The sequence below is a fragment of the Epargyreus clarus genome, unplaced genomic scaffold (assembly GCF_041222505.1).
Source record: "Epargyreus clarus isolate Ecla_fem2 unplaced genomic scaffold, WU_Ecla_fem_2.2 ptg000006l, whole genome shotgun sequence".
NCBI classification, from domain to species: domain Eukaryota; kingdom Metazoa; phylum Arthropoda; class Insecta; order Lepidoptera; family Hesperiidae; genus Epargyreus; species Epargyreus clarus.
In genome coordinates this window covers 8,618,923-8,643,945 of record NW_027332214.1, presented here as the reverse complement: position 1 = coordinate 8,643,945, position 25,023 = coordinate 8,618,923, and the positions used below count along the sequence as shown (strand labels likewise).

The following is a 25,023-nucleotide window of genomic DNA, read 5'->3' as shown; positions in this document are numbered from 1 at the left end:
ATACGAATTCAAGCGTAAATTACATATATACATGACGATGATTAAATACCTAAGTTTTTCGAAGACATCCTGAAGCATTCGGTACTAAGTTCTAATTTATACCTATTGATAAGAATTGAATTTGAAAATAACTGCTATTTTCTTAGCTAACAAGGTATTTTTCTTTTTTTAATAGAATTAACTGCTGTCTATATCGATGTGACTATTCATATGGATCTGAAAGGTGGTAGAACCCTCCGTGGTTCGACTCCGGCGGCACCACCGCCACACCTATTTCTGCCTAATAACAGTAGTATTAAACGCTGCTGTGTTACAACACATGTCTCCCTTACCACACACCCTTCACACTACAGTGTGTACTTTACACTATAGTGTGAATTGTGTACACTACAGTGTAGTGTGAAGGGTGTGTGCTAAGGGACACATACTTTTTCGAGGCATTCCAGCTTAGTCCTCAGGAGTACCGGTGCTACGCGGTGCCGACCTAAGGTAGGGATAGGTAGGTAAGGTAGGAATATAATCTTATCTGGGATTGATTACAGATTTCCATGGGCGGCAGCCACTCACCATCATGTGGTAACCTGCCTACATCCACCTGATGGTAAGTGGTCACCGCAACCCATGGACTGTAACCAACTCCGTATATAAAAGAGGTTCTCATAAAGGGCACTTCTTACAAATTGTTTCATTTAGTTTTGTTTTTTCTTACTTTCGTTTCATTCCGTTTCCTTTTATTTCGAAAATTCAAACGTTTCTTTTCATGAAGTTTTGTTTTTCTAACATTTTTTTCGTTCCTTTTCCTTACTTTCTGGGGTTCCGTACCCAAAGGGTAAAAACAGAACCCCATTGTTAAGATGCGCTGTCTGTCCGTCTAGCCGTCTGTCAGTCTGTCCGTCTGTCACACGGCTCTATCTCCGGAATGGCCGCTATAATAACAAATACTAAAATAAAAAAAAGTTGAAAATAAATGGGGGTAGCCATACAATAAACTGTTAATTTTCGACGTTTTTTGCTCTATCTATTTAACTGTTACTTCCTGTTTTGTAAATACTCAATTGTTTATAAAAAATGTTGTACAATAGTAGTTACAAGTAGTCGTAATTATTTGATTATGTTTCCACTGAAATGATAGTCAATATGATTATAGGACTTACTTTGACAATGTAAGTATTTTAGTTCTAGCCTGAAACTAGAAATACTATTTACGGTACAAGAAAAGCCCGCAAAATAGGAAATGGATATTATCACGAGGGTCACTCAGGCTTTGTCGAGAACAGAGCACTCTACAAATACGGGTTTGTGTCTGAATTTATGTCTTTTGAGGGCAATGCTTTTTTGAAAAATAAGACAATTTGATGATACCGAAGTTGTCAAAATTCGACGTATTTTCTACATATTGTAACAATATTTTATCTTAACTATCCGATTGGTAGGATCTTAGCGTTCTTCAGTTCTGACTCCAATATTTTTGATTAAAACCCTCTGCAATTGGATAGTAGGTAATGGGTTGACGATGATGCTCTCTTGGGAAGTCTCCGTATGTCGATACCAACATTTTTCGAATTTTTTCCCGAAATAGGTAGCAACAGAACGCATGAACTGATCTAATTACTCATATGCAAATCAAATAAAAAATATCACACTTTCAATTCTTGATATACATTGATTAATCTTGGAAAAAGTTTTCATGAACCGAAAAAAACATTAAGAAAACATTATTCTATAGTATTGGCTATTTCCGTTATCGTATAATACCACTACAATGAAATAAAACTCATTTTCCTAAACCCTCTATAATACGAAAGGTGCGCAAAAACACTATATTACCACAAGGATTCGTGCCGTCGTGGATATCAAGGATATACAAAGAACAGTATCTACTTATACCAAAGACATTCAAGTTAATAGTATATTAGTAATAGACAAGATATGGTGAGGAATTTCATCCACGACTTACGTCTGTTATTTATTCAAATTTTGCTTACCAAAAATTAAAACTTGATAAAATGTAGAATGCCAAAATTGTCTTATGTCTATCTTTATAAGCATACCAGTAGGACTACCATGAGTTTACAAAAGTATTACTCGCTAGCGATTGCGTAAAATAAATGTATGAAAAATTGTACAGCGCCTCTGGTGGTTACTCGTAGAACTAAAATCCGTAGTGACGTAACTCGATACGTAAAAAACCTATCGAAATCAAATCGCTAGCGAATGTCATTATGATCTATTGCCATACAAATTCGGTCCCATGAGTCATTAATTTGACAGACGTTGTCAAGAAATACCGTAACGATAGTAGTTATGTTATTCACTAGCAAAATGACAATAGTTTTCTATTTACCATTTCTATAGTGGTGTTTCTATGCCAACTCATGGTAGATTGGTTATAACCACAGACCTGTATTTTTTAGATATAGGTCTGTGGTTATGACTAACAGGCGACATTTGGAATAAGCTCCGAAATATATGTGAGACGGCAAGAAATCTCAGATTATATGAGTGTTGAAACTTTTTAAATAAAAACCTTTTTTTTATCCTTTAAAATATCCGCTCTGTAGCCTTATATTATTACATGTATTTAATCTCTTCGTATTAGGTCAATTTCAGTGGTCGAATAGAAAGTTATGAACGTTGCCACGAATCCAATTGTGTTACACTAAGTCACGTCGCATTTTGTTCAATCATACCTCATCATTCTCTTCTACTATGGCTATTCCATTTTAAGGAGCGTTGTTCTACTTAATCCATTTTAAGAAGGACCGTTGGTCTCGAGTGTTTTGTAAGGTAAAAGATGTGAAAACTTATGGATTGTAAGAAATAACGAATCGACAACGAGGAATCATACATTCTTCTTCTGGAAAATTTAAATTCATATTAAAAGAACAACCATTTTAATAGTGTGTCTATAGTACCTAAGTAGCTTCATTTCATTTTTCGCATTTTTTTTTAAAACCTCCTTTGATACCCATTTCGTGGGGATGCATAAAAAATATACAGTTATCGTAGGACATCAACAATATTGGATTAAGAGTGATATCACTAACCTAATCCTACATTGTCATCCAGACTATATTCACTGTCTACTATAGGACATCTGTAATCGACCCAGCCTAAGATCAGAGTCATACCTGAGTGTGGCAATAGATATCATCCGCGTAAAACTGCTAGTCCGCTCTGAATCGCGTCGCCATAACAAATTGTATGACTACACCGTGGACTATACATTGCTACCCCTATTCAATAACGTCTCTGTAAATGTTTTGATTAAATTCAACATTAGCCTTCTCGAAATTGTCAAATATCGATCTTTGGTAGGCAACATATTAATTATTAATAACGGGATTAATTATTATTAACAGGAATACGATAAAACGCCTTATATAAGCTACATTAGAACGACTTCCAACCCTTCAAAACCTTTAACACTGCTGTTGTTAAACAAAAATAAGTGTGACGACGGTCCAGAGCAAACCACAAAGGGTTCTACCTTTAATCATCACTTAACAATCATTTTCTGACACATCAAAGGAAACATAATCCAAATCATTTAGATACATAATTATTATTCAGTTAAGAAACAACAAGTCATTGTTGTTAACGATTACTTAAACCTAAAGGTTAACTGGCCGTACATGAAAGGTAATCAAATAATCTTTGCTTCGTCGTCTATACATGAACATTGGGATGGTAAACATGAGTTTTTATGTCATAAGCAGTGGCGGATTTAAAAAAAATAAGGTCTAGGCTGTACAGTTTTTGCCGCCCCTGCTTCTACAATTGTCATGTCTTAGTTTTTTTTTACTCGGCACGTCGGCCTAGAACCTGTTTCGTGTTGTTTTTTCTCGCCGCGACGACTCATGCTACGGTTCCCGTTTTTTTTTTGCTCGTCACACCAGTTCATGACACGTTTAAGGCATGAACGAACTAGCAAAGAAAATTCGGTCCCCAAATTTGCCGCCCCAAAAATATGCCGCCCTAGGCTGAAGCCTACTCAGCCTGCTGGTAAATTCGCCACTGGTCATAAGTAAGGTAGATTAAAATCTTTGATGTATCAAAGCCGAAGAATGTGATGAGTGACGTTATACCACAGTACAAGTATCATAACTTGTAATACTGAATAGAATAGAGAGAGACTCGTTACTGTTTCACTGCTGGGCACGAGTCGCCTCTCAGAATGAGAAGGATTAGGCCATAGTCCACCGCGCTGGTCAAGTATTGGTAGACTTTTTAACCTTTGAGATTTTTTAACAATTTCTCAGGAATGCTGGTTACCCCACGATGTATTCATTTAGCGCTTATGCAAGCACATATTTCTAGTATGAATCTCGGACCCCTCGAACGAGAGCAGCAGAGTTTTTTACTAAGCCATCACCATCGTCATCAACCCGTTATTGTCCCACTGCTGGGCACGGGTCTCCTCTCAGAATGAGAAGGATTACGCCATAGTCCACCGCGCTGCCCAAGTGCGTATTGGGAGACTTCACATACCTTTGAGATTTCTTTTATATTAATCTCTCAGGAATGTAGGTTCCCTCACGATATTTTCCTTCACCATTTTAATCAAGTGATAATTAATTTCTAATACGCACGTAATTTTGAAAAATCAGAGGTGCCTAGGATTTGAACCTCGGACCCCTCGTTCGAGTCCGAGTTTCTTAACCATTAGGCTATCACTGGTTTCACCATACCGTTTACTAATTATATAAATTACTTATTATTAACGATACTATTACAAATAATAAAACAACATCAAATAAAGACACACAACAAAAATATTTCTTCTAATGAAACACCATTCTTCTTTGTTACTTTGATAAAATATTTGGGCAGCTGTAACAGTACAGTATGTTGATTTATTATGTAATTACATCTTTTCGTCCCGACCAATATAAGTAGAGATGGTATCTGCCCATGTAGGAAAGCCAGGGTCATTACACTCTAAGAGCCAGGAAATCCTTGGAGACGACTAGTGATGAACTTTTTATATGAAAAAAGTATCGATGCTTGCAATGTATCGACTTTAGTCACAGTTTCTTTATAAGCCGTTGGAGAATGTAAGTTGTTTCGGCGGTAAAAAAAGCATTCCATATTCTAATTACGTTACCATTTTTTTCATTATCATTATGAAATACTTCAAAATAAATTATTGCTAGCAAAAATATTTTTACTCTCATATTGTTTTTGATAAAACCTCCTACATATAAATAAATGAATTAAGTACCTACTTAAAAAATGAATAAAAATCGTATTCAATATATTTTTACGCAAATAAAATATATAGAGACACTCACAAATATAATTAATTAAATTGAGACAGTTTTAGCGCACTTAGATGAAACAGTTCAGAACTAAATGTCTTACATTTAGTTCTGAACTAAATAAAAAGTTAATTATAAATAAAATCACATTCCGTTGCATATTTGTGTCACTGATGTATCGATAGTTTCAACAAACAACAGGCACATCCCTAAACGACACACGCAATCAACCTAAACAAAAGGATTCCGTATGAATTTCGTTTGAAGCGCATACCGCCTTGTTTCTGAATAACCTTCTCCAGACATCACTTGCACGTGGAGAAGAAAGAAATTGCTGGCATAATGCGATTTTTCATACATTTTTTTTATGATGTAGGAGTAGCAAACGAGCATGCAGTCCTGATAGTAAGTGGCTACTGACGCCCATGGACCTGTAATCAAACCCAGATAGGATGAGATATTCCTGAGGACTAAGCTGGAACGCCTCGGAAAAGTATATCTGCCTTACCAAACCCTTCAAACCAAGCGTATAACACTGCCGTTATTAGGCAGAAATACGTGTGGCGGTGGTGCCGCCGTAGTCGAACACCAAACGTTTCTACCAACTTCAACATGTATGGATTTACCATACATGTTACCATATGTACCATATTACCATATGTACCTTTATAGATTTCGTTTAAACGCCACAGCTTGGCTTAAAAACGCTCGCACCTTTAGAATTCTATAAATTAGTTTGTTCATGTACCTATACTTAGCCTATATTTATTGAAACTCGGCAAACTATTTCCCTACCACAAACAACTACAAATGTTGTTTGTACTGAAAAAATAAAACCACGCTATCCTTTACGTTCGCGTACACAAAAAAAAAACACATTGATATATTAAGTTCGTTAATAGTAGTTTTAATTCTATTTTAGTTTTAATTCTGTATATTTTTAGGTAACTGAAGTTGACCTGCCCCTTATATCTATAACCCAAATAGGAGTACATACACACCTAAAAGAGTAGTAAACTAAATTCAATTCTCTTTCAATTAAATTCAATTCTAAATTCAAAGACGTATTTCTGGTCATCGGACCCCGGGACCTGCGGGTTAGATCGATATGGTGCTGACAAAGCTACGGTGGTCATATTATATTTCGGCTAAAAAATATCTACATATTAATAATACATTTCTATAAGTCATATTTAAGTTCAATCGTTACTAATGGCGGTCTCCCACGGTCCTTGACCTTACAAATGTACGCACGAACGATTATACACTGCCACGGACCGCATAAATGCTCTTTCGACGACGCGTGGCGGTCTGTGAGTCGGTGTATTCTATTTTACAGTTTAGCCCATTTTGTTATTTCAAAATTTAAAATGAAAAAATGCACAGTGAGTTATAATGACGCACCTTTAAACCTATACTTGGCAGAGAATTTTATCCTAAAAAAAATATATTTTTGCTACTTCCCTGCGTTAATTGGGTTATAAGGATATTAGGAAAAATAAAAGAAAAAATCTCTGAAATTCAGTTTTCAGGATATAGTATGTGCCTTTTAGTGCACACTGCCAGGTTCACAAGAAAAAAAAATGTGTCTTTAAATGCACACCGCCAAGTACTCGGTAAACTAAGGAATAATTAAAAAACATAAAAAATATCATACATTTTGAAAATACTAAAGATAAAAGTCTCGGAAGTTATGATATATCGACAAGTTTTGAGATATTTTAGTTGAGTTGAGACATTAAAAGACCTCCTCCCAAAAAACACAGTTTCCCAAATAAAGCGACTCGAAACTTTGTGAGTGGCAATAATTTTTGTTTACCACTATTCTCATGGCGAAACAGCAACCAGGAATTACAAACGAAGATGTCCAAAATCTGTGAAGACAATACTAACGATGACCAATCACATCTGTACGGTATAAAGCGACTTGTCTGTTTAAACCTTAATCTATATTTCCGTTATAATGCTGTATTAAATTTGAGCATATGACTAGACCTTATTCCACTTGTTTGAAGGTTGTGGTAAGAAAATATACTTTTCTGAGGCATTCTAGCTTTGTCTTCAGGGCTAGTGGCGCATCTATGGCCGATCTCAAGTGGGAATTTGGTCTTATCTGGGATTGATATTGCAGATGTTCTCGAGTCATCATGATTGGAGATGTTTACATTTTTGACAGAAGACGCTATTGATTGGACAGGACTTGAGTTCAGAGACGTCTTGATGAGAACTACACATCTGGAATTCACCTTCTAAAATTTGCTGGATTCTACGTCAGATTTAATTACGCAATTTAGACACCAAAGCTAGAATTTTTCGACCTCCAGTCATATGAAAGAAAAAAAAAAGCAAGCTAAGGACTGGGAATTTAGAGGAAGGGGAAAATGTGAATGGCAGTTATGAATTATAAAAAAAAAACTCTGCCTGAACCTTATTTACCCTACCCCGACCTTGGGTGCAGAACCTTAGTATATAGTAGCAAAGTTGGCAATGTGCATTTAAAGATACAATATTCACAAACAGTAATAGTGTACGTCGTTGGTAGTGTGCATTTTAATGCACACATAACAAAAGTCATGAATTACTATATATTCAAAACATTATATGTCAAAAATAATATCACGAAAAAATTGCATAAAGCTTGCAGAAAGTAAAATTATATAAATTTCATACATATAACTTAATTTCATTCAGATAAAATTAGATACTTAGAGAGCGTTGCGCAGGCGCTGACCGACGGCTCGCTATTTTGTTTACGACTGACAATGTGTGAACGAAACACATATAGATTTCATTTTCTGACGTAAAGAAACGTTTGATAAGTCGCTTTGAGTTATTATTAAAAAGATTCGATGTTGCGTTTTTCAGAAAATAAAATCTGATGAGAATGTGCATTTAAGTGCACACAGTCAAATATAGGGTTAAGCCATTTGCGCTACAACACACGATGTTATTCGCACTTTACGTCTTTGCAAATTGATCCACGTCCATCCGTAACATCATAGGCCGTGGGAAGCCAGCTCTAGACTAAGTTAGAGGACTGACATGCAAACTTTGAATTCACGCAAGTCAAACTCAAACTGGAGAACTATTATCTTCATTTTGTATGTAGATTTCGGTCCAATTATGACGGTTTGATAATAATTCATGTTTAAAACCAACGTTTTCGCTTTCATGTTCCTTCACGAAATTTCGGATCCGAAAGTAATTTACTATTCATACAATTCAATTAACAGATTAAAGTTTAGGTCAAATTATTAGTGTCGAAGTAGATATTAATATTTATTGGTGAAGCCTGCTTGAAACTTTATTCGTAAGGTATATCGACAGTACCTATATATAAGGTGTATCAACATTTCGGGCGAAAATACGGCTATCCTGCATACTGAAGGGTAAAGCCTAGTAATTTCGACCACTACATCAGACTATAATAGAACAGATTAGAATGAAAACAAATACATAATAATATAGGACGTTTGAGGAACTTTTTAATTTCGTAAAACTAAAATACGACTAAACTAAACTAATCATTTAGTTTTAGTCAAATAAATAAAAGGAAAGATATTCTTAATTGCTTTAGTATACAAATAAAAAAAGATTGGAAGTGTCTGTTAGCAAAGTCAAAATAACAAGTTGTTAATAATTGCATGAAAAAGTATAGGTTACTTTTTACAAAATATATATTATTTTTGTTTGTGTGTTTGTTCCGGGACTGAAACGGCTATACCGATTTTGATGAGACTTTCACTGGCAATGAACTAATTTTATTAACTACTACTATTACTAATTAGGAGTTACTTACACTACTTTTTCTAGTAAATCATCCACAAATCTTATAAACGCGGGTAAAACCACAGGGCTTGACTCGTTCTATTATATAAAACAAACTATGTCGATTAAAGGGATTATTTTGTAGAACCACAATTAATTGAATGTAGTCGAATGGCTTCGTTCCTCCCGTTCCCATCCCAATTAGTAAATTAAATTGTGGTTAATAGAGTTGTAAGATAAATATTTATATAGGCATGTGAACCGCAGGGGATATTTTGTCAATTTGACAACTTTGACAATTTGTAAATGTGGTACGTTACTCTTTGGGTAGGTAACCCCAAAAGTGCTAGCGTCATTATTAATAATCAATCCCACGATTGGCCTTCCAAAGATCATCAACTCATTACGGTCCCACTGCCGGGCACGGGTCCTCTCTCAGAATGAGAAGGATTAGGTCATAGTCCACCGCGCAGGCCAAGTGCGTTTTGGTAGACTTCACATAACTTTGAGATTTTTTAATATCTCTCAGGTATGCAGGTATGCTCATGATGTTTTCTGTCACCATTAAAGCAAGTGATAATTAATTTCTAGTACGCACAGAACTTTAAAAAATCAGAGGTCAGTGCCTGGGATTTGATCCTCAGACCCCTGGATCAAGAGGCCGAGTAACCATAGATTTGACAATTTCTGCATACTATAAATTGACAATTTTCTATCTTCAGTAGGCAACATTTATATAGATTGATTAATAATAATGGAGTTAGTCTAAGAGTGAAGTAATCATCAAATACCTATACAAACGAAGTATTTCTAAAGGTTACGCCTGACCATGTATTATAATTATTGTTATCAGTACTACTAATACTTAACATAATTTAAGCAATTTACAAATGAGTGTATTAAGTCATTATAATTTAAATTAATTAATACATAAACACGATCGTAAACTTATGTTATGTACAGAATAATTTTAAAAGGATTTTACGACGTGCGTGGCGAAGCGGTCACAATACCGGTCTGATGAGTAAAGTGTTCCGGGTTCGATCCCCGGCCAGTCAGACATCTGAATGATGAATTTCGATATCTGTTGCGGGTCTGTATATTCTGTTTGTATATTAGTCTTTGTGTGTGTCCGTAACACCCACGACACAGGAAATCCTAGTTTGAGGCTGTGAATGTAGAAAATATTTCTATTTATAATAATGTCGATATTTTCGATTAAAGCACGAACTACATAATAATAATGTTCGTGTTTTGTTTCACTAATTTTAACAAAAACGCAATTTAATGCCTATCCTTGGAATTTACTATAATGTCTTGTAGGATAAATAAAATTAAATATTAATGTATAGAATGGAATGGAATTTTATATTTAAATTTTAATTAATTAATACCGTTTCGGAACCGCTGGTTTCTTATATGCGTATATTGGGGACCCCTTTATTACCCGAAGGTGGAGTGTAATGTTTATAGTAAATCTTTATCCGTGTATCTATGCATTTTTGGTACTTATTACAATCCAAACGACGCAACGGATTTTTACAAATGAGGTATGGATGGATTCGCCCAAATTGGGGTACTGACAAAATTCATATGTTTCGGTAGTCAGATGTTTAACATAAATTATCTGGTAACTTATTTATTTTTATTTGCTGTTTTAGCAACCATTACAATTCATACTCTGAAAAGCCCTTTGACAGACGGACAGCGGTAGCTGAGTAATACGGTCCCTTTTCTACCCTTTGGATACCTAAAATGAGTAACACAATATTTTATTACCTAACGTAGATAATCCTCAGTTCAAATTGAACAACTCAAAGGCTCCAAAAATTCAAAGATTTTTAGTTGTATGGGCAGGTGTTTGTATGTTTTCTCGGTCGTTGCATCACATAGTATAATAATATTTAAGTCTATATGTTTGTTTCCCTTTTATTGTTTGTTTTTTGCTTTATTTTTACTCTCGTCATTTCATTTGTGTTGCGATTAGCCGAAAAAATCATTCTTTCTATATTTCTATTTCGGCGGATCAATATATGTATCGTGATCACTATTCGTATGTAATAACATACTAATAGTGATCACGGCTTTGCCCGCGTTTAAAAAGAATAACTAAAAAAATGTATGTTCATTGGAATGACAATGCCACCATCTGTTGAAAATTGGTCGTACCAACTCAGAAACTTCGTGAGCTGATGCACAACAACTTTGCTAAAGAACATCACATGATCAAACGGATAGTTCACGATTCTATAAAGGACATACAGACATTTATTTATATTATATTAGATTATGTGCCAATTCGTCGATCAAAACCATAGCAAACAGTTAACTAGAACTATATAAAATGCCGTTCTTCCGTGACCTAACTGCGCCCGAAAGCAACAGCCATCAATGTCTATCACTTTAACTGTCACCCCGCCACGGTTAAAACTTGTTCTATTGTAATCTAAAGCATAGTGTACACTATTGATAACAAAAATAAAAATACTGATACTTTGTTGAAAATAATTACTAAGTTTAAAAATTAAAAAAATGTAATTATAAAAGGGACTTTATTTTATTTACTTCACTCGAACGTGCAAGATATGGAATAACCTTCTGAGGTATTGGCGGAGTGCTATGAGGTGTAGCTTTTCAAAACGCAAGCAACACGTAATGTATCTGTAACCAATGCCATATATAACAAAAGTTCTACCTGGGGGCCTACCACCATCTTTTAAAAACCATCATAGTTCAAGAAACTTTATTTTGTTTCGTACCACGATCTCTTTAAAACAGGTCGTGGTACGAAATTTCAATGTACGCTTAAAATAATGTTTTAAGAGATGGTAGTAACCCCTCCGAAGCCAATTACTGAGAAGTAAGATGGTTCCCCATTAAGTCAGCCATCGACACTCTTTCCTCGAAACGGAGAACTGGATCCTGCTCAAAACAAATATAACTAAAAATATATACGAGTACTTATATAAATATATTTTATGTAAGTAATTTAAGATTTTAGAGCGGGTCTGTGCGCTTCACAACAACACAGACTGTATAATAATTTACTTTTAAATAAAACAAAACGTTTCAAATCCCTGTCCTGTATATATCATACACTTTATACGATTCTGTCTCTTTTCTCAAGAGAAAGCTTTTCTCAACATTGTACGTGATCTAAACCGATTGGAAGGAGTGTAGAGAGAAAAATTGTCTATTCGTGCCTAAGAGAATATTGAAAAGATTACTTTATCAAGCTAGCTAGCGGGAAAATATTTGTCAGCTATGTAACACGTGTGTCATGCAAGACGATACCTTGTGGAAAATAGCTATAAAATACACAAAGGATGAGTTAATAATGGTAAAAATACTTAAAAGGAGACTTGATTTTATGATGCTATGTTTCATTTATGCTTTGGCGGACCTCATCATTCTTCAATTTTATTTGGGACTAGCTGACCCGGCAAACTTTGTACCGCCTGAAAATCTATTTATCAAAGTTATTTCATATAAAATATAGCCTATGTTACTCATAGATAATGTAGCTTTCGAATGGTGAAAGAATTTTTAAAATCGGTCCAGTAGTTTTTGAGCCTATTCATTACAAACCAAACAAACAGACAAAGTTTTCCTCTTTATAATATTAGTGTAGTGTAAAAGAATTACAGAGACCACGTCTGGGAAAGGAATACAGGTCGCTCCCCGACCAGGTGATCACATACCATCAGGTGGACTTACTTATTTACAAATAACAAATTGTTTTTGTCTTTTCGTATGCATGCATAAAGATATACTTCTTTAGTGTAATTTCAAATCACCGAAATTCATACATATGATATTTTATCATCGCGTATTATTATAAAACGTAACTTAATCGTAATATTTCCGTTACAAAAATTGTTTCATCCATACTTTGTTTTTCTGTCGTGGCTCGCCTACAGCATTACCTATACCTAACTTCTATAAATACTTGTTTTATAATAAATAAGTAACAGACAAGCATGCAGTCCGCCTGATGGTAAGTGGCTACTGCCGCCTATGGACATCTGTAATTAACCCCAGATAGGATTAGATATTCCTACCTGAGGTCGGCCATGCGCCGCTACCACTGAGGACTAAGCTGGAACGCCTCGGAAAAATCTGTCTCCCTTACTACACCCTTCAAAACGGAACACAGCAGCGCCTAACACTGCTGTTATTAGGTAGAAATAGGTGTGGCGGTGGCACCACCGGAGTCGAACCACAAGGGGTTCTACCACCTCAAACTTAGATACTCGTTACGCATTTTCGCACAGTGAGCACCAAGCTTAACATTTCATTATACAAATAGCGCAAAAGGCCATTAACGTGGACCAACACGAAAAATATGCTATCAATCAAGATAAAGGTAATTCTCATTAACATACGTTTAACATTAATACGCCAGGTCGTTTGCTCTGAAGGATAAAGAAATATGAAAGAAGCTCGTAAAAGCACTTGATAATCTGAAATTATCATAAATTAAAGCAATATTGATATAAATGATAGCCTAGTGGTTAAGAAACTCGACCTCTCGATCGAGGGTAAATACTATAAGTAGCATATTTTTTTTATTTTTGGTATAACGACGGGGAAACCTTCAAAATGTACCCGGTGCCGTGGGAGCGACACAGGGTTAAGTGGGACTCTTACCACACTAAAACCTCCCCGGTGACCGTCCTCGGCGCTGCGTAGAGGACTCCGAGATCTTCAACGGAAAGCAACCAGATTCCTCATAGCGGCGGTGCCCCATCGGGCTCCGCCCAGGTGAGCGTGACGCTTGCCACACCGTCTGGTGTGAACGACGGAAAGCGACCACACATACCGCCGTCCGCAACTCCGGAAGCTCCCTTTTAGTCGCCTGCGCCCTTTTTGTACGCCTGCAGCGACTCCTTCTCCGAGCGGGTTCAGCGCGCTCCCTTGCTTGCTTAGCGTCTTCCTTCGCGGATATGAGTATGTCGCAGAAGGTGATAATGATGAATAATAATGCTCACAGTGATGACATATCGCCGTCTCTTCCCTGCCTATCCTATTCAGATACTCACCGAAACAGACATGTCTGGTGAGTATCTGAGTAAGGCAGTAGGTCACTCGACCTACTATATCCTATCCACTAACACCTTAGCCAGGCTCGAAAGTTCGGCAAGATAGAGTCAACCACCCTTTGGCGTATGTTCCGAGGCTTCTGAAGTCGTTCGCGCCAGCACTTCAGAGCACGCCATCTGGCTCTCCTCCGAAGCGCTATGATTGTCTCTTCGCTGAAGGGTTCAGCCCTCTGAAGGAGGACCATGCATGCATCCATACATCCAAATCCGCCAGAATGTCCAGGGGCGGAAGCCTCCCCAGTCTGTCGTCGCCTCATACAATATGGTACGATAAAAAAAAGTAGCATATCTGCTCTGGCCCTAAGTGAGCTCACTCGCCGTTTTTATAATTCGAAGCTTGCACTACATATATCGATTTAAATTAATGTAAGTGAATCATTACGGTTAATGGTAAAAAATATTATGACAGCCAAGATTGTGATTTACGTGATGACTTCATCTCACTTGTGAATGATTCATTGGTTAAATACGTTGAAGTCATAAAATTAATGATTACTTTGACTGATTGCCTTGTTTTTATAAATCAATTCCAAATACTTCAATAATGGCCCGCCTATATACAGCCTATATTTACCCACACGATATGGAGTTACGTGTTATTAAAATTACATTATGACGTCTTGTAACCTAAGGCTAGCATGGTTATAAGGCCCGATAGCTAATATTTAACCGCTCTAGGCAAAAAAATGTCCTGTTAAACAAACTCATATTTTTTCTAATATTGATCCTTAAAAAATAATAATAAAGGATATGTTATACTGCATTATTAATTAGACTATCTGATAATGTCACCTAAAGCAAAGTAATCCTTACTAATATTATAAATCCGAAAGTAACTCTGTCTGTCTGTCTGTCTGTCTGCCTCTTCTTCACGCCCAAACCACTGAACCAATTTTAATGAAATTTTGTACAAAGATAGTCTGAGACCCGAGAAAGGACATAAGATAGTTTTTATCCCAGAAATCCCACGGGAACTAGGGATGGCGATCTAAGGTCGATTAATCGGAGAATCGATCTTTTGGACCCAAAAACATCGATTATTTTAATCGATATTAGTATGGATTGAATCGTAAACTATGCATTTGATCAAGTGATGATCTTTAGCAAAGTTGAAGGTACGAATTTTCAGTTTTATGTATGTTAGTATGTTATATATGTTATATATTTTCTTTTAAACGCGGGCGAAGCCGCGGGCAAAAACTAGTGATATTATATTATGACAAACTAAAGGAAAAGGTGCACTTTAGAGAAAATACTAAAGATTTTTCTTTCATTTATTTTTTATTTATTTATTGTTTAATGTTAAGAAGAACGGTTATGCACCGATTACACTTATTAACAATCATTATAAATAATACATTTCTATAGACAGATAAAAATAAATTATATAAATTCACAATGTCGATGTTGATTATAATAATAATAATAATAATAAATAAAAAAAATGTCAATGATGATAAGAGACAAGTTATGAAAATACAATAGTTAAGTATTAAATGTTACATTGTTTCCATGATTATTCAAAATTCTAATAATTATATAAAAAAAAAAACAGAATACAAAAAAAATACAATTTAAGATAAACATTAAATGATAACTGTCGATGTCAAAATAGAAGAAAAAAAATCAATATTATTTGTCAGTGTGCTTTAGGCACACTTTTAACACGTTTTGCCATGAATCCGCAAAAATATAAAAGTCAGGAAAAGCTTTTAGGAGAGCGCCGATAGCTGAGAGAATACGAGGTATCGGTGAATTTGCGCGCCCAACTGTTCTGCTAAATGGAACCACAAGTAATTCGTGCTTACGGCACCGGCAGTAATTGTTTGGGGCGAAAAGTTGAACCAACTCACTTAGTAAATCAGGAGCATCGATCATCCCTCTGTAGATTTTGAATGCAGTTACTAATTGATCGTTCGCTCTTCTGGTCTTAAGCGAGCTATAGCCAAGACATCCCAGGAGGAATGCCGTGGGGTACATGAATGGGTAGTATCCAAAGTTACGTGTGTAAAGGTATCTTAGAAATGCTTTCTGAACCTTCTCAAGTAGTAGCTCGTAAAAAGACTCGTGAGGATTCCAAACGCAAGAACTGGCTTCCAATTTACTGCGTACTAGTGCATTAAATAACAGACGAGCTACCTGATCAGATTTAAATTCACGCGAGTTTCTCAGAACAAATCCTAACCGTTGGAAAGATTCCTTTGCAATAAGCACAATACATTCTCATAGTAACATTTTTTTAATTTTAATCGATTATACGAGTATCTCGCCAGACTAGCTAAGATTATTTTAGCCAACCCGCTCGCTAGTTTTCATTCATTAATTCCATAGGTGAAGATCGAGAAGTCTGCAGATATAAATGCACTATAACAAATAGCTTTTATTACGGGCCCCATATTTTGCCGTCCCACTTTTGCCGCTCTGATCAATTTCTCGGTAACTTTTAGCTACTGACTGCCAAAAAAACATTTTTCTCAAATTCTTAATAACAATCACGGTCCATTATGACCACTCGGTATGAATCAAAAATACAACCTGCATATAAACCGATAAAATCAGCTTACACAGTCGAATGCAATTTATCCCAGCATATATCTACTTGAATGCATTTAAAATTATCTGATTGTACTCGTATGATACTCAGATATAGTATTGTTGATCGTATGAATCAGTGCTTCACAAACAATGGTAAACATTCGTGACTTTATTATCCAAATGTATTTTGTTTGGTAATCTCATTCGGTAATCAACGACTACTTATATACGATTGTTTCATGCATCTATTTAACTTTTGATTTTTATCGATTTTGTTATTAATATTTTGTAGCTACCACGTTTTGTGATTCGATTTTGGAGGCATCACCATCACAGTTACTTCTGCCTTTTTACCCGACTGCCAAGGAAGGGTTATGTTTTTCGCGCGAATCTTGTATGTTTGTCTTTCTTTATTTGATCCGATCTAACAAACGGCTGGATGAATTTCAACAGTTAAGGTGCCATTATATTTGTCTCAATGACCCGAGTGTCCTAAGATAGGTGTTAGAAAAAGAAAAACAAAATGGCGGATGTTTGGCGCGAAATAGTAACACATTTAAAAAAAAAAGTTAACCAAACCTATCGAATAGGGTATCAAATGAAAGGAAATTAAACGAAGATTATAAAAACATATTTGTATATATATAAAACAGCAAGGTGACTGACTGACTGACTAACTAAATTACTTTTTAATTTTTCAGAAATCAACGTACAGCCTAAACCAAGGACCTTACAGTCCTGTAATTTTGCACATAGGTTCTCTATATAGCGTTAATAAGTACTAAGAAAGGCCTTTTGGAAATTCTACCCTTAAGAGGGTAAAATAGGGGAATACAGTTTTTTTGAAATCCTTTAATTTTGAAGCAACTACTATAAAATTTTGTATTTAGCCTTCTGAATAGGAACAAGGACGCACTAATTTATCTCCCTCCGAAAAATCAACCCCGTAGAGGGTAAAATAAGGGTTAAAAGTTCATTTGAACAATCTTAAATTTTGAAGTAAACACTATGATATTTTGTATCAGGCTTGTTGGATAAAAATTAAATTAAAATTTAATTAAATTCTACCTCTACCGAGGTAAAATAATGACCGAAACTTTGATTTACTGAAGTTATATAATTTATAGACCGTAAATGGTGGATTTTTTCGCGAAATAGTAACACGTTTTAAAAAAAGTTAACCAAACCTATCGAGTTGGGTGTCAAAATAAAGGAATTTAAGAGGAGATTACACATACATTACATAATTTATCTTATATATAAAATTCTCGTGTTAGTTACCGTACTCCTCCGAAACGGCTTCACCTATTTTCACCAAATTTTATATACATATTCAGTATGTCTGAGAATCGGCCACTATCTATTTTTTTTTACCCCTAAGTGATAAGAGTTGTTCACCCTTAACATTTTTTTATTTATATGGCAACACAACGTTTGCCGGGTCAGCTAGTACATATACATTCGTATATACACATCGGGATGACTGTCTGACTAAATGAGTGAGTTGCTGTGCCAGAGATCAACGCAAAGGGAAGCCGCTGAACTTAAGCGTGCTGGAATTTTAGACATAGGTTCTTTACATAGCGTAAATGAGCACTATGAGGATAAAATAGGATAATATTGTTTGAACATTTTTTGTTTTTGAAGCAGACACCTACTTTGAAACTTTGTATTTGGTTTTCTGGATAAAAATAATGAAATGCCTATTTCACTGCTTTTGGAAGTTCTATTTCAGCCTTTTTGGTGCAGTCGGGTTTTTGATTTTTTAAATTAATTACTTGTTTATTTATTATAGGAGTAGCAGACGAGCATGCCGTCCACCTGATGGTAAGTGGTTACTGCCGCACATGGACATTTGTACAAACAATTACAAATATAGGAGGATTCCTACCTGAGGTCGGCCACAGATGCGCCGCTACGCCTAAGACTAAGCTTTTTTATATCTATACTAATATTATAAAGAGGAAAACTTTGTTTGTTTGATTGTAATGAATAGGCTCAAAAACTACTGGACCGATTTTAAAAATTCTTTCACCATTTGAAAGCTACATTATCCACGAGTAACATAGGCTATATTTTATATGAAATATATTTGATAAATAGATTTTGAGGCGGTACAAAGTTTGCCGGGTCAGCTAGTATATAATATAGCAGACAAGCATGCAGTCCATCTGACAGTAAGTGGCTACCGCCGCCAAGGGATCTCTTGTATCTGTGGTTGCAGATGGAATTCCAATTAAATTAAAATTAGTAGGTTTAGATATTTCTTTTTACAAACACATGTCAACTTTACGTGTGTTCTTATACTTTTACCTGCTTACGTATTTGTGACAAACCACTACATGTAAAGTTTACGCACACATCTGTATAGCATCTATAGGCAGTCATTGTGCCTTAGTAGGACTTAGCTTCCGCCCTGTTTGGATTCGATAAAAGATTTTCATATACGGTCAATAGCCAGCAATAGCTTTACATCAAGTGAACTGCATTGCAGTATGCTTATTCAACATATCTTATTTTCTATGCTCCATAAAGACCCAACAATAGACTTATCTCATTGAGGGCTTTTCGTAGTTGGACTTTAGATGTATAGCAATGTTAAGCGTTGCTGTGTTCTAGTTTGGAGAATGTAGTAAGGGATACATACATACGTTTAATATTTCTTCCCAGAATTTGATCCTTATACGCAAACTATCAGATAGTGGAATAATATAGAGGGTGTATTTTTTTCTAAATGAACTCGTTCGATTCCCAGTTAGGGAAAAAGCTATTTTAAAAAAGTAATGATGTAGTTTTAGTTTTTATCTAAATCGGCCTCGTAACGCCTTTCAGCATTTTTCGCTAATCCTTATAGTTTCAGTTTAGGCTCTGAAAGCCCGTTTGAATAATTCAACCTGTATATAGTCTGATTCATAATTAGGTGTCCAAAATGTAAACAAACAAATGTCACTGTCAAAATTAACAAGAAAAAAAAACTTTAACAAACTCAACAAAAAATGAAAACTTTACAATTATTCGCAATTTATCGAACGCGCTATGAAAACGATAATACATTTGAGTTACGATTACAATCACGAAAATGAATAACATCAGCTACGAAACTTAAAAATGACGGCACAAGAAATGTCTTGGGTTCCGATTGTGTTACCAATAATCACATTTTAATTTTCTACCATAAACCTTGTTTTATTATTATTACTGTATAAAACGAAATTGAGGTAATATAAATATTAGAAAATTTGAATTGATCTTAATTTATTTAGATTATTATTTTATTATTGTTGTATTAATTTAATATTGTCAAAAATAAGAAACTACCATTTGAAACGTATTTTCTTGATAGGACAACACCTTTGTTTACATTTTGGACACCTAATTATGAATCAGACTATAGGTACGAAGCCTTCCAACTTAGTCCTGACGTGTAGCAATGAATCCGTCGCTGGCTTCTGTTGGGACTCTGTTGGGATCTTACCTCGGGTTGCTTACAGATTTTCAAGCGCAGTAGCCACTTATCATCAGAACTGAATGCACGTTTGCTACTTGTATTTTATACAACGAGCTTTTGCCCGCGGCTTCGCTCGCGTTACGAAATAATATTTTCACCCCCTATTTTATCCCTTTGGGGGTAGAATTGATCAAAATCCTTTCTTAGCGGATGCCTACGTCATAACATCTACCTGCCCGCCAAATTTCAGCCCGATCCGTCCAGTGGTTTGGGCTGTGCGTTGATAGATCACTATGTCAGTCAGTCACCTTTAAGTTATATATATTTAGATACGGGACGATTAAATTATCTCTCTTCTTTAATTCGGTTAAAATATATCTTCTTATATATAAAATTCCCGTGTCACAATGTTAGTAACCGTATTCCTCCGAAACGGCTTTACCAATTTTCACCAAATTTTATATGCATATTCAGTAGGTCTGAGAATCGGCTATCTATTTTTCATACCCCTAAGTGATAAGGGTTGATCACCCTTAACATTTTTTTATTTATATGGCAACACAACGTTTGCCGGTTCAGCTAGTAAAATATAAAAGTTAGAATACAAGTTAGGAAACTACTAAGGAAGGATTATGCTCTGCGCGTACACTCGCGTGTTACTCTTACATTATTATAAAGCTAACATATATTAGGCTCAGAAAATCACTATAACGGTTATTTTATTTTAATTTCAGAATGCAATCGACAACGGTAGAAGAAGCAGTATGTAAGAAGAAGCATAACTCATAACCGATTGTATGAGTGGTGTTACCCAATGAGAGAGTTGCGCGGGAGCATGGATGGACCATAGGATGCGCGTCTCCCCGGCGCAGATATACTTACTGCTCATCAGTTCCTCAGTCTACGGCTTCATACCAGGAGCTGACGGTAAGTGGACAAACATCAAATGTATATTTATATTAATTATATATAGTTTAAAAACTAAACCCACGCTAAAGTCGCGCAAAGAAAATCGTTAATCCTGGAGATCCTGATGAGGATAATGGGACATAATTATCAAATTCGTATATTGTCATCATCATCATCATCAACCCATTACTGTCCCACTGCTGGGCACGGGTCTCCTCTCATAATGAGAAGGATTTGGCCATAGTCCATCGCGCTGGCCAAGTGCGTATTGGTAGACTTCACATACATTTGAGGCTTTTTTTTTCTTTTTTTATAAATCTCTCTGGTATGCAGGTTTCCTCACGATATTTTGCTTCACCGTTTAGCAAGTCAATATTTTCATCGGTTCTTGATAAGTGTTCAAAATTTTAAATCAATTGGACCGTTCAAAGAAGGTAAAAATTGAGTTCAAAGATTCCGTTACATACATACATACATACACACATACATGACAAGCTAATAAAAGCGTAGTAAAAAGGATTTTGTACTAACTCACAGAGCCTAAACCATAGGTTAAGTTTATGTCGTAAGTACCCACTAAGGGAGGATTTTTTGATATTCCACCCCTATAAGGGTTACACAGGGTTAAAAGTTTGGATTCGTCTTAATTATGAGAGCAACCTAAGCTACACTACTTCCTTACTCCTGCATAAATTAATTTAGGCGTTCGAATTTTATTATAATTACTAGCTGGTTCACTTTTCAGGACCCGTATCAACCCTGGAAGGATTGGAGGGAGGCAGCACGACCCTGCTTTGTGATTCCACTTCAGACACGCCCAATGACGAGCTGATGCTCCTGGTTTGGTACAAGAATAATGCACCAATATATAGGTATGTTAATTAGAAAAGTGAATGTATACTTAGACCTATCTTTTATAACAAAATGGTAGAACTCAAACAAATTTATGTATACGTATGTAGGCATATGTATTTGAAGGTGGTAGTACCCTCTGTGGTTCGATTCCGGCGGCACCACCGACACACCTGTGTCTGCCTCATAACAGCAGTATTAAACGCTGCTGTGTTTGAAGGGTGTAAGGATAAGGGAAATATACTATTATTAAAAGGATTCCAGCTTATACCTCAGGTTTAGCATCTGTGGCCAACCTCAGGTAGGAATATCTAATCCTATCTGGGGTTGACTACAGATGTCCATGGGCGGCAGTAGCCACTTACGATCAAGTGGACTGTATGCTCGTCTACTACTCCTATATTATAAAAAAAGAAGACAAAATTATCGGAGGCGTTTCAACTTAGTCCTCGTGTACATCAACGCATCGGTAGGCAAACTCTGGCAGGTTATTAATCTTATCTGGGGTTGATTGAAAATGCCAATGAGCGGCAGTAACCACTTTCCATTCTGTTTTACTTGTGTTAGTACAAAAAATACTCGCTGGCATATTTGCAAATTTATTTATGTGTTACCTTACGTCTACTTGGCTATTTCATGTTCCTAGTTCACTGAAATATAACCAACACTCAAGAATAAAGGTGCGAAGTTAAGACCACTAACTTTAATATAAAATGAATGGTATATTTTTCAGTTTTTCAGTTTAAACATTCATATTCAAATTAAAAACTTAAGCTGGCTATTAAGGGCGTTATACACAGGCTGGAGTGGCAGGGAAATGAAGGCTTTATATATGCTTTTCAGTATTTAACTAGAAATGTTCGGTTGCACGACCACTCATTAGTTTGAAAATGAGAAGGCACGACTGACGGCTAGCGAGAAGCGACAAGCGATTAATTTTAACGTATTTAACATTATTCGTGGATACGACCTCATACTTTCAAACGCTTTGTGAGATGCTCAGCTCAATCGCACGTTCGTCACCCGAGCACCGTAACAGCGATGGACAAATGCTCGAAGGCCGTTTGTCCACCGACACCGCCAACGTCACCGAACCGTCACCGAGAACGAGAGTATTTCGGGTCGACTTTAATATGACGTGACGGCGATAGTTTGTCTACCGCGACCGATATCGCTGGTTTAGTTTAGCTGTCACGCGTGTGACGGCAATATATTATTAGTATATAATATATATTGCCGGCTCATCAGCCCGTCAAAATCTCGGGTGCTGATCTAGCGGTCACACCGATCTACTCGAAATATCGGCGGCCGGGTGACGGTGCTCGGGTGACGGACGTGCGGTGGACACGCTTCTATAGTTAATGTATGTACGCTACTTCGGCGCCGTCATTAATTATCGGTATCGGCTCGGTGACGGTGACGGTGGCGGTGGACAAACGACCTAACTCGTTAACCGCCGTCGGTCGTACAAGTCCTAACTCCTAACTCTTTGCAGCTACGACGCGCGCGTAGGCACTGAATGGTCGAGCTCCTTCAACTCGAGTGGCAGGCTCAAAGCGGACCTCACCCGCCAGCCCACGGCCATCACCATCTCCTACCTACGGGACGACGACCAGGCCTTGTATCACTGTAGGGTGGACTTCCTGCTCTCCCCGACGAAGAATATTGGTGTCAATCTCTCCGTTACAGGTATGTACAACGTTTTTTAAATTAAAAAAAAAATAACATAAATGTACAACCGACTTCTATGTTACTACAAAGTAAAAATTAATTGAAATAAATGTTTAGTACATAGTTCTGATATTGGTGCTATTGAACACTCTGTTTACATCGTTAAAAAATATATACGCGACGAATAGATAACCTCTCTTCTTTGGGAAGTCGGATAAGAAATAAAGCATGTATGTAGGTATGTCTGCGATTTTCTCAACAACTCATTCAATTTGGGTAAGGTTTTTGGTATTTGAAAGCTTATTTAAAAACGCTTCCTACACAACAACCCCACACTAGGATTCCTCGTGTCGTGACGGTATGAACATTATACAAAAACAGATATCTAAATTTATCATTCAGATATCTGTCTGGCTGGGTATCGAATCTGGAACACCTTATTATATGTTCAAATGTCTACAACTAGTTTTACCTGTGGAATGTTATGTTTTCCAGAATGTAGGTTTTTCTTTATATTTGAACCTTTTTTTTTTCTCGAGGGGGAAACCTTCAAAAGGTACCCGACGACGTGGGAGCGATGCCGGGTCATGTGGCATTTTTACCGCACTAAAACCCCCCCGTTGGCCGTTCTCAACGCTTGTTGGAGAACTCCGGGATCTCCAACGGAACACAACCGGAACCCTCCAAGCGCGATGCCCAACGGGCTCTCCCCTGGGGGAGCAGTTTTCGCTCCTCCCACACCATGTTGTGTTTACGATGGTATGCGACCACACATACCGCCGTCCTTCCCGGGGTCGCTGGCTGGACGGTTCGAGCTCCCACTCTTTCCGCCCGCAACCCCGGAAGCCCCCTTTTAGTCGCCTCCTACGACAGGCAGGGGATACCGTAGCCCTATTCTAGTCCCGGAACTACAGGGACATTATATTTGAACCTAACGATAAAGCAGACATGCTACCTGATGAAAAGTAGTTAACGCCGCCTATGGACACCAACAGCACAGAGCAACACCAGAGGAGTCACCAATGCATCGCCGACTTTGAAGGAGCGCTCTATTTGCACTTTTTTTAAAGAGCCCCATGTCATAACGCTTTAGCTTATCTTATTTTTTTGGGACGCCCTGCACCCCAAATGGCTTTTAACATTGTCGTTATTATTATCATTGCCATTGTCGTTGTCGTTGTAAAGGAGTCGTTGGATTCGTCTAAATTATGAGCGTGACTTGGGCTATATGTTTAAACAGTTGGGTCTTCTGTTTTTGTAATAATTAGACCCACAACTGCCTACGATATTTTCGCCATATTTTTGTCATACACTCGATATGTCGTCAGGGTTATTATCGGTTTTTTAATTTTAATAAGTCTTATTACAGTCCATCAATAATTGAAGGTAGAACCCTTTATGGTTCGATACCGCCACACCTATTTCTGCCTTATAACAGCAGCGTTAAGCGCTACATTGTTCTCGTTTGAAGGGTGTG

At 36.6% G+C, this 25,023-nt stretch overlaps 1 protein-coding gene across 2 annotated transcripts in view; it reads left to right on the top strand.

Moving 5' to 3' along the window:
• LOC140742912 (B-cell receptor CD22) overlaps nucleotides 1-25,023 on the top strand; it is a 168,684-nt gene that overhangs the window by 116,120 nt on the left and 27,541 nt on the right. For both annotated transcript variants that reach the window (XM_073073982.1, XM_073073981.1), the window contains 3 exons: nucleotides 20,849-21,041; nucleotides 21,769-21,895; nucleotides 23,371-23,564. In XM_073073982.1, coding sequence (XP_072930083.1) covers nucleotides 20,954-21,041; nucleotides 21,769-21,895; nucleotides 23,371-23,564 — 409 coding nt within the window. In that variant the 5' untranslated portion in view covers nucleotides 20,849-20,953. The remainder of the gene's footprint in view (nucleotides 1-20,848; nucleotides 21,042-21,768; nucleotides 21,896-23,370; nucleotides 23,565-25,023) is intronic.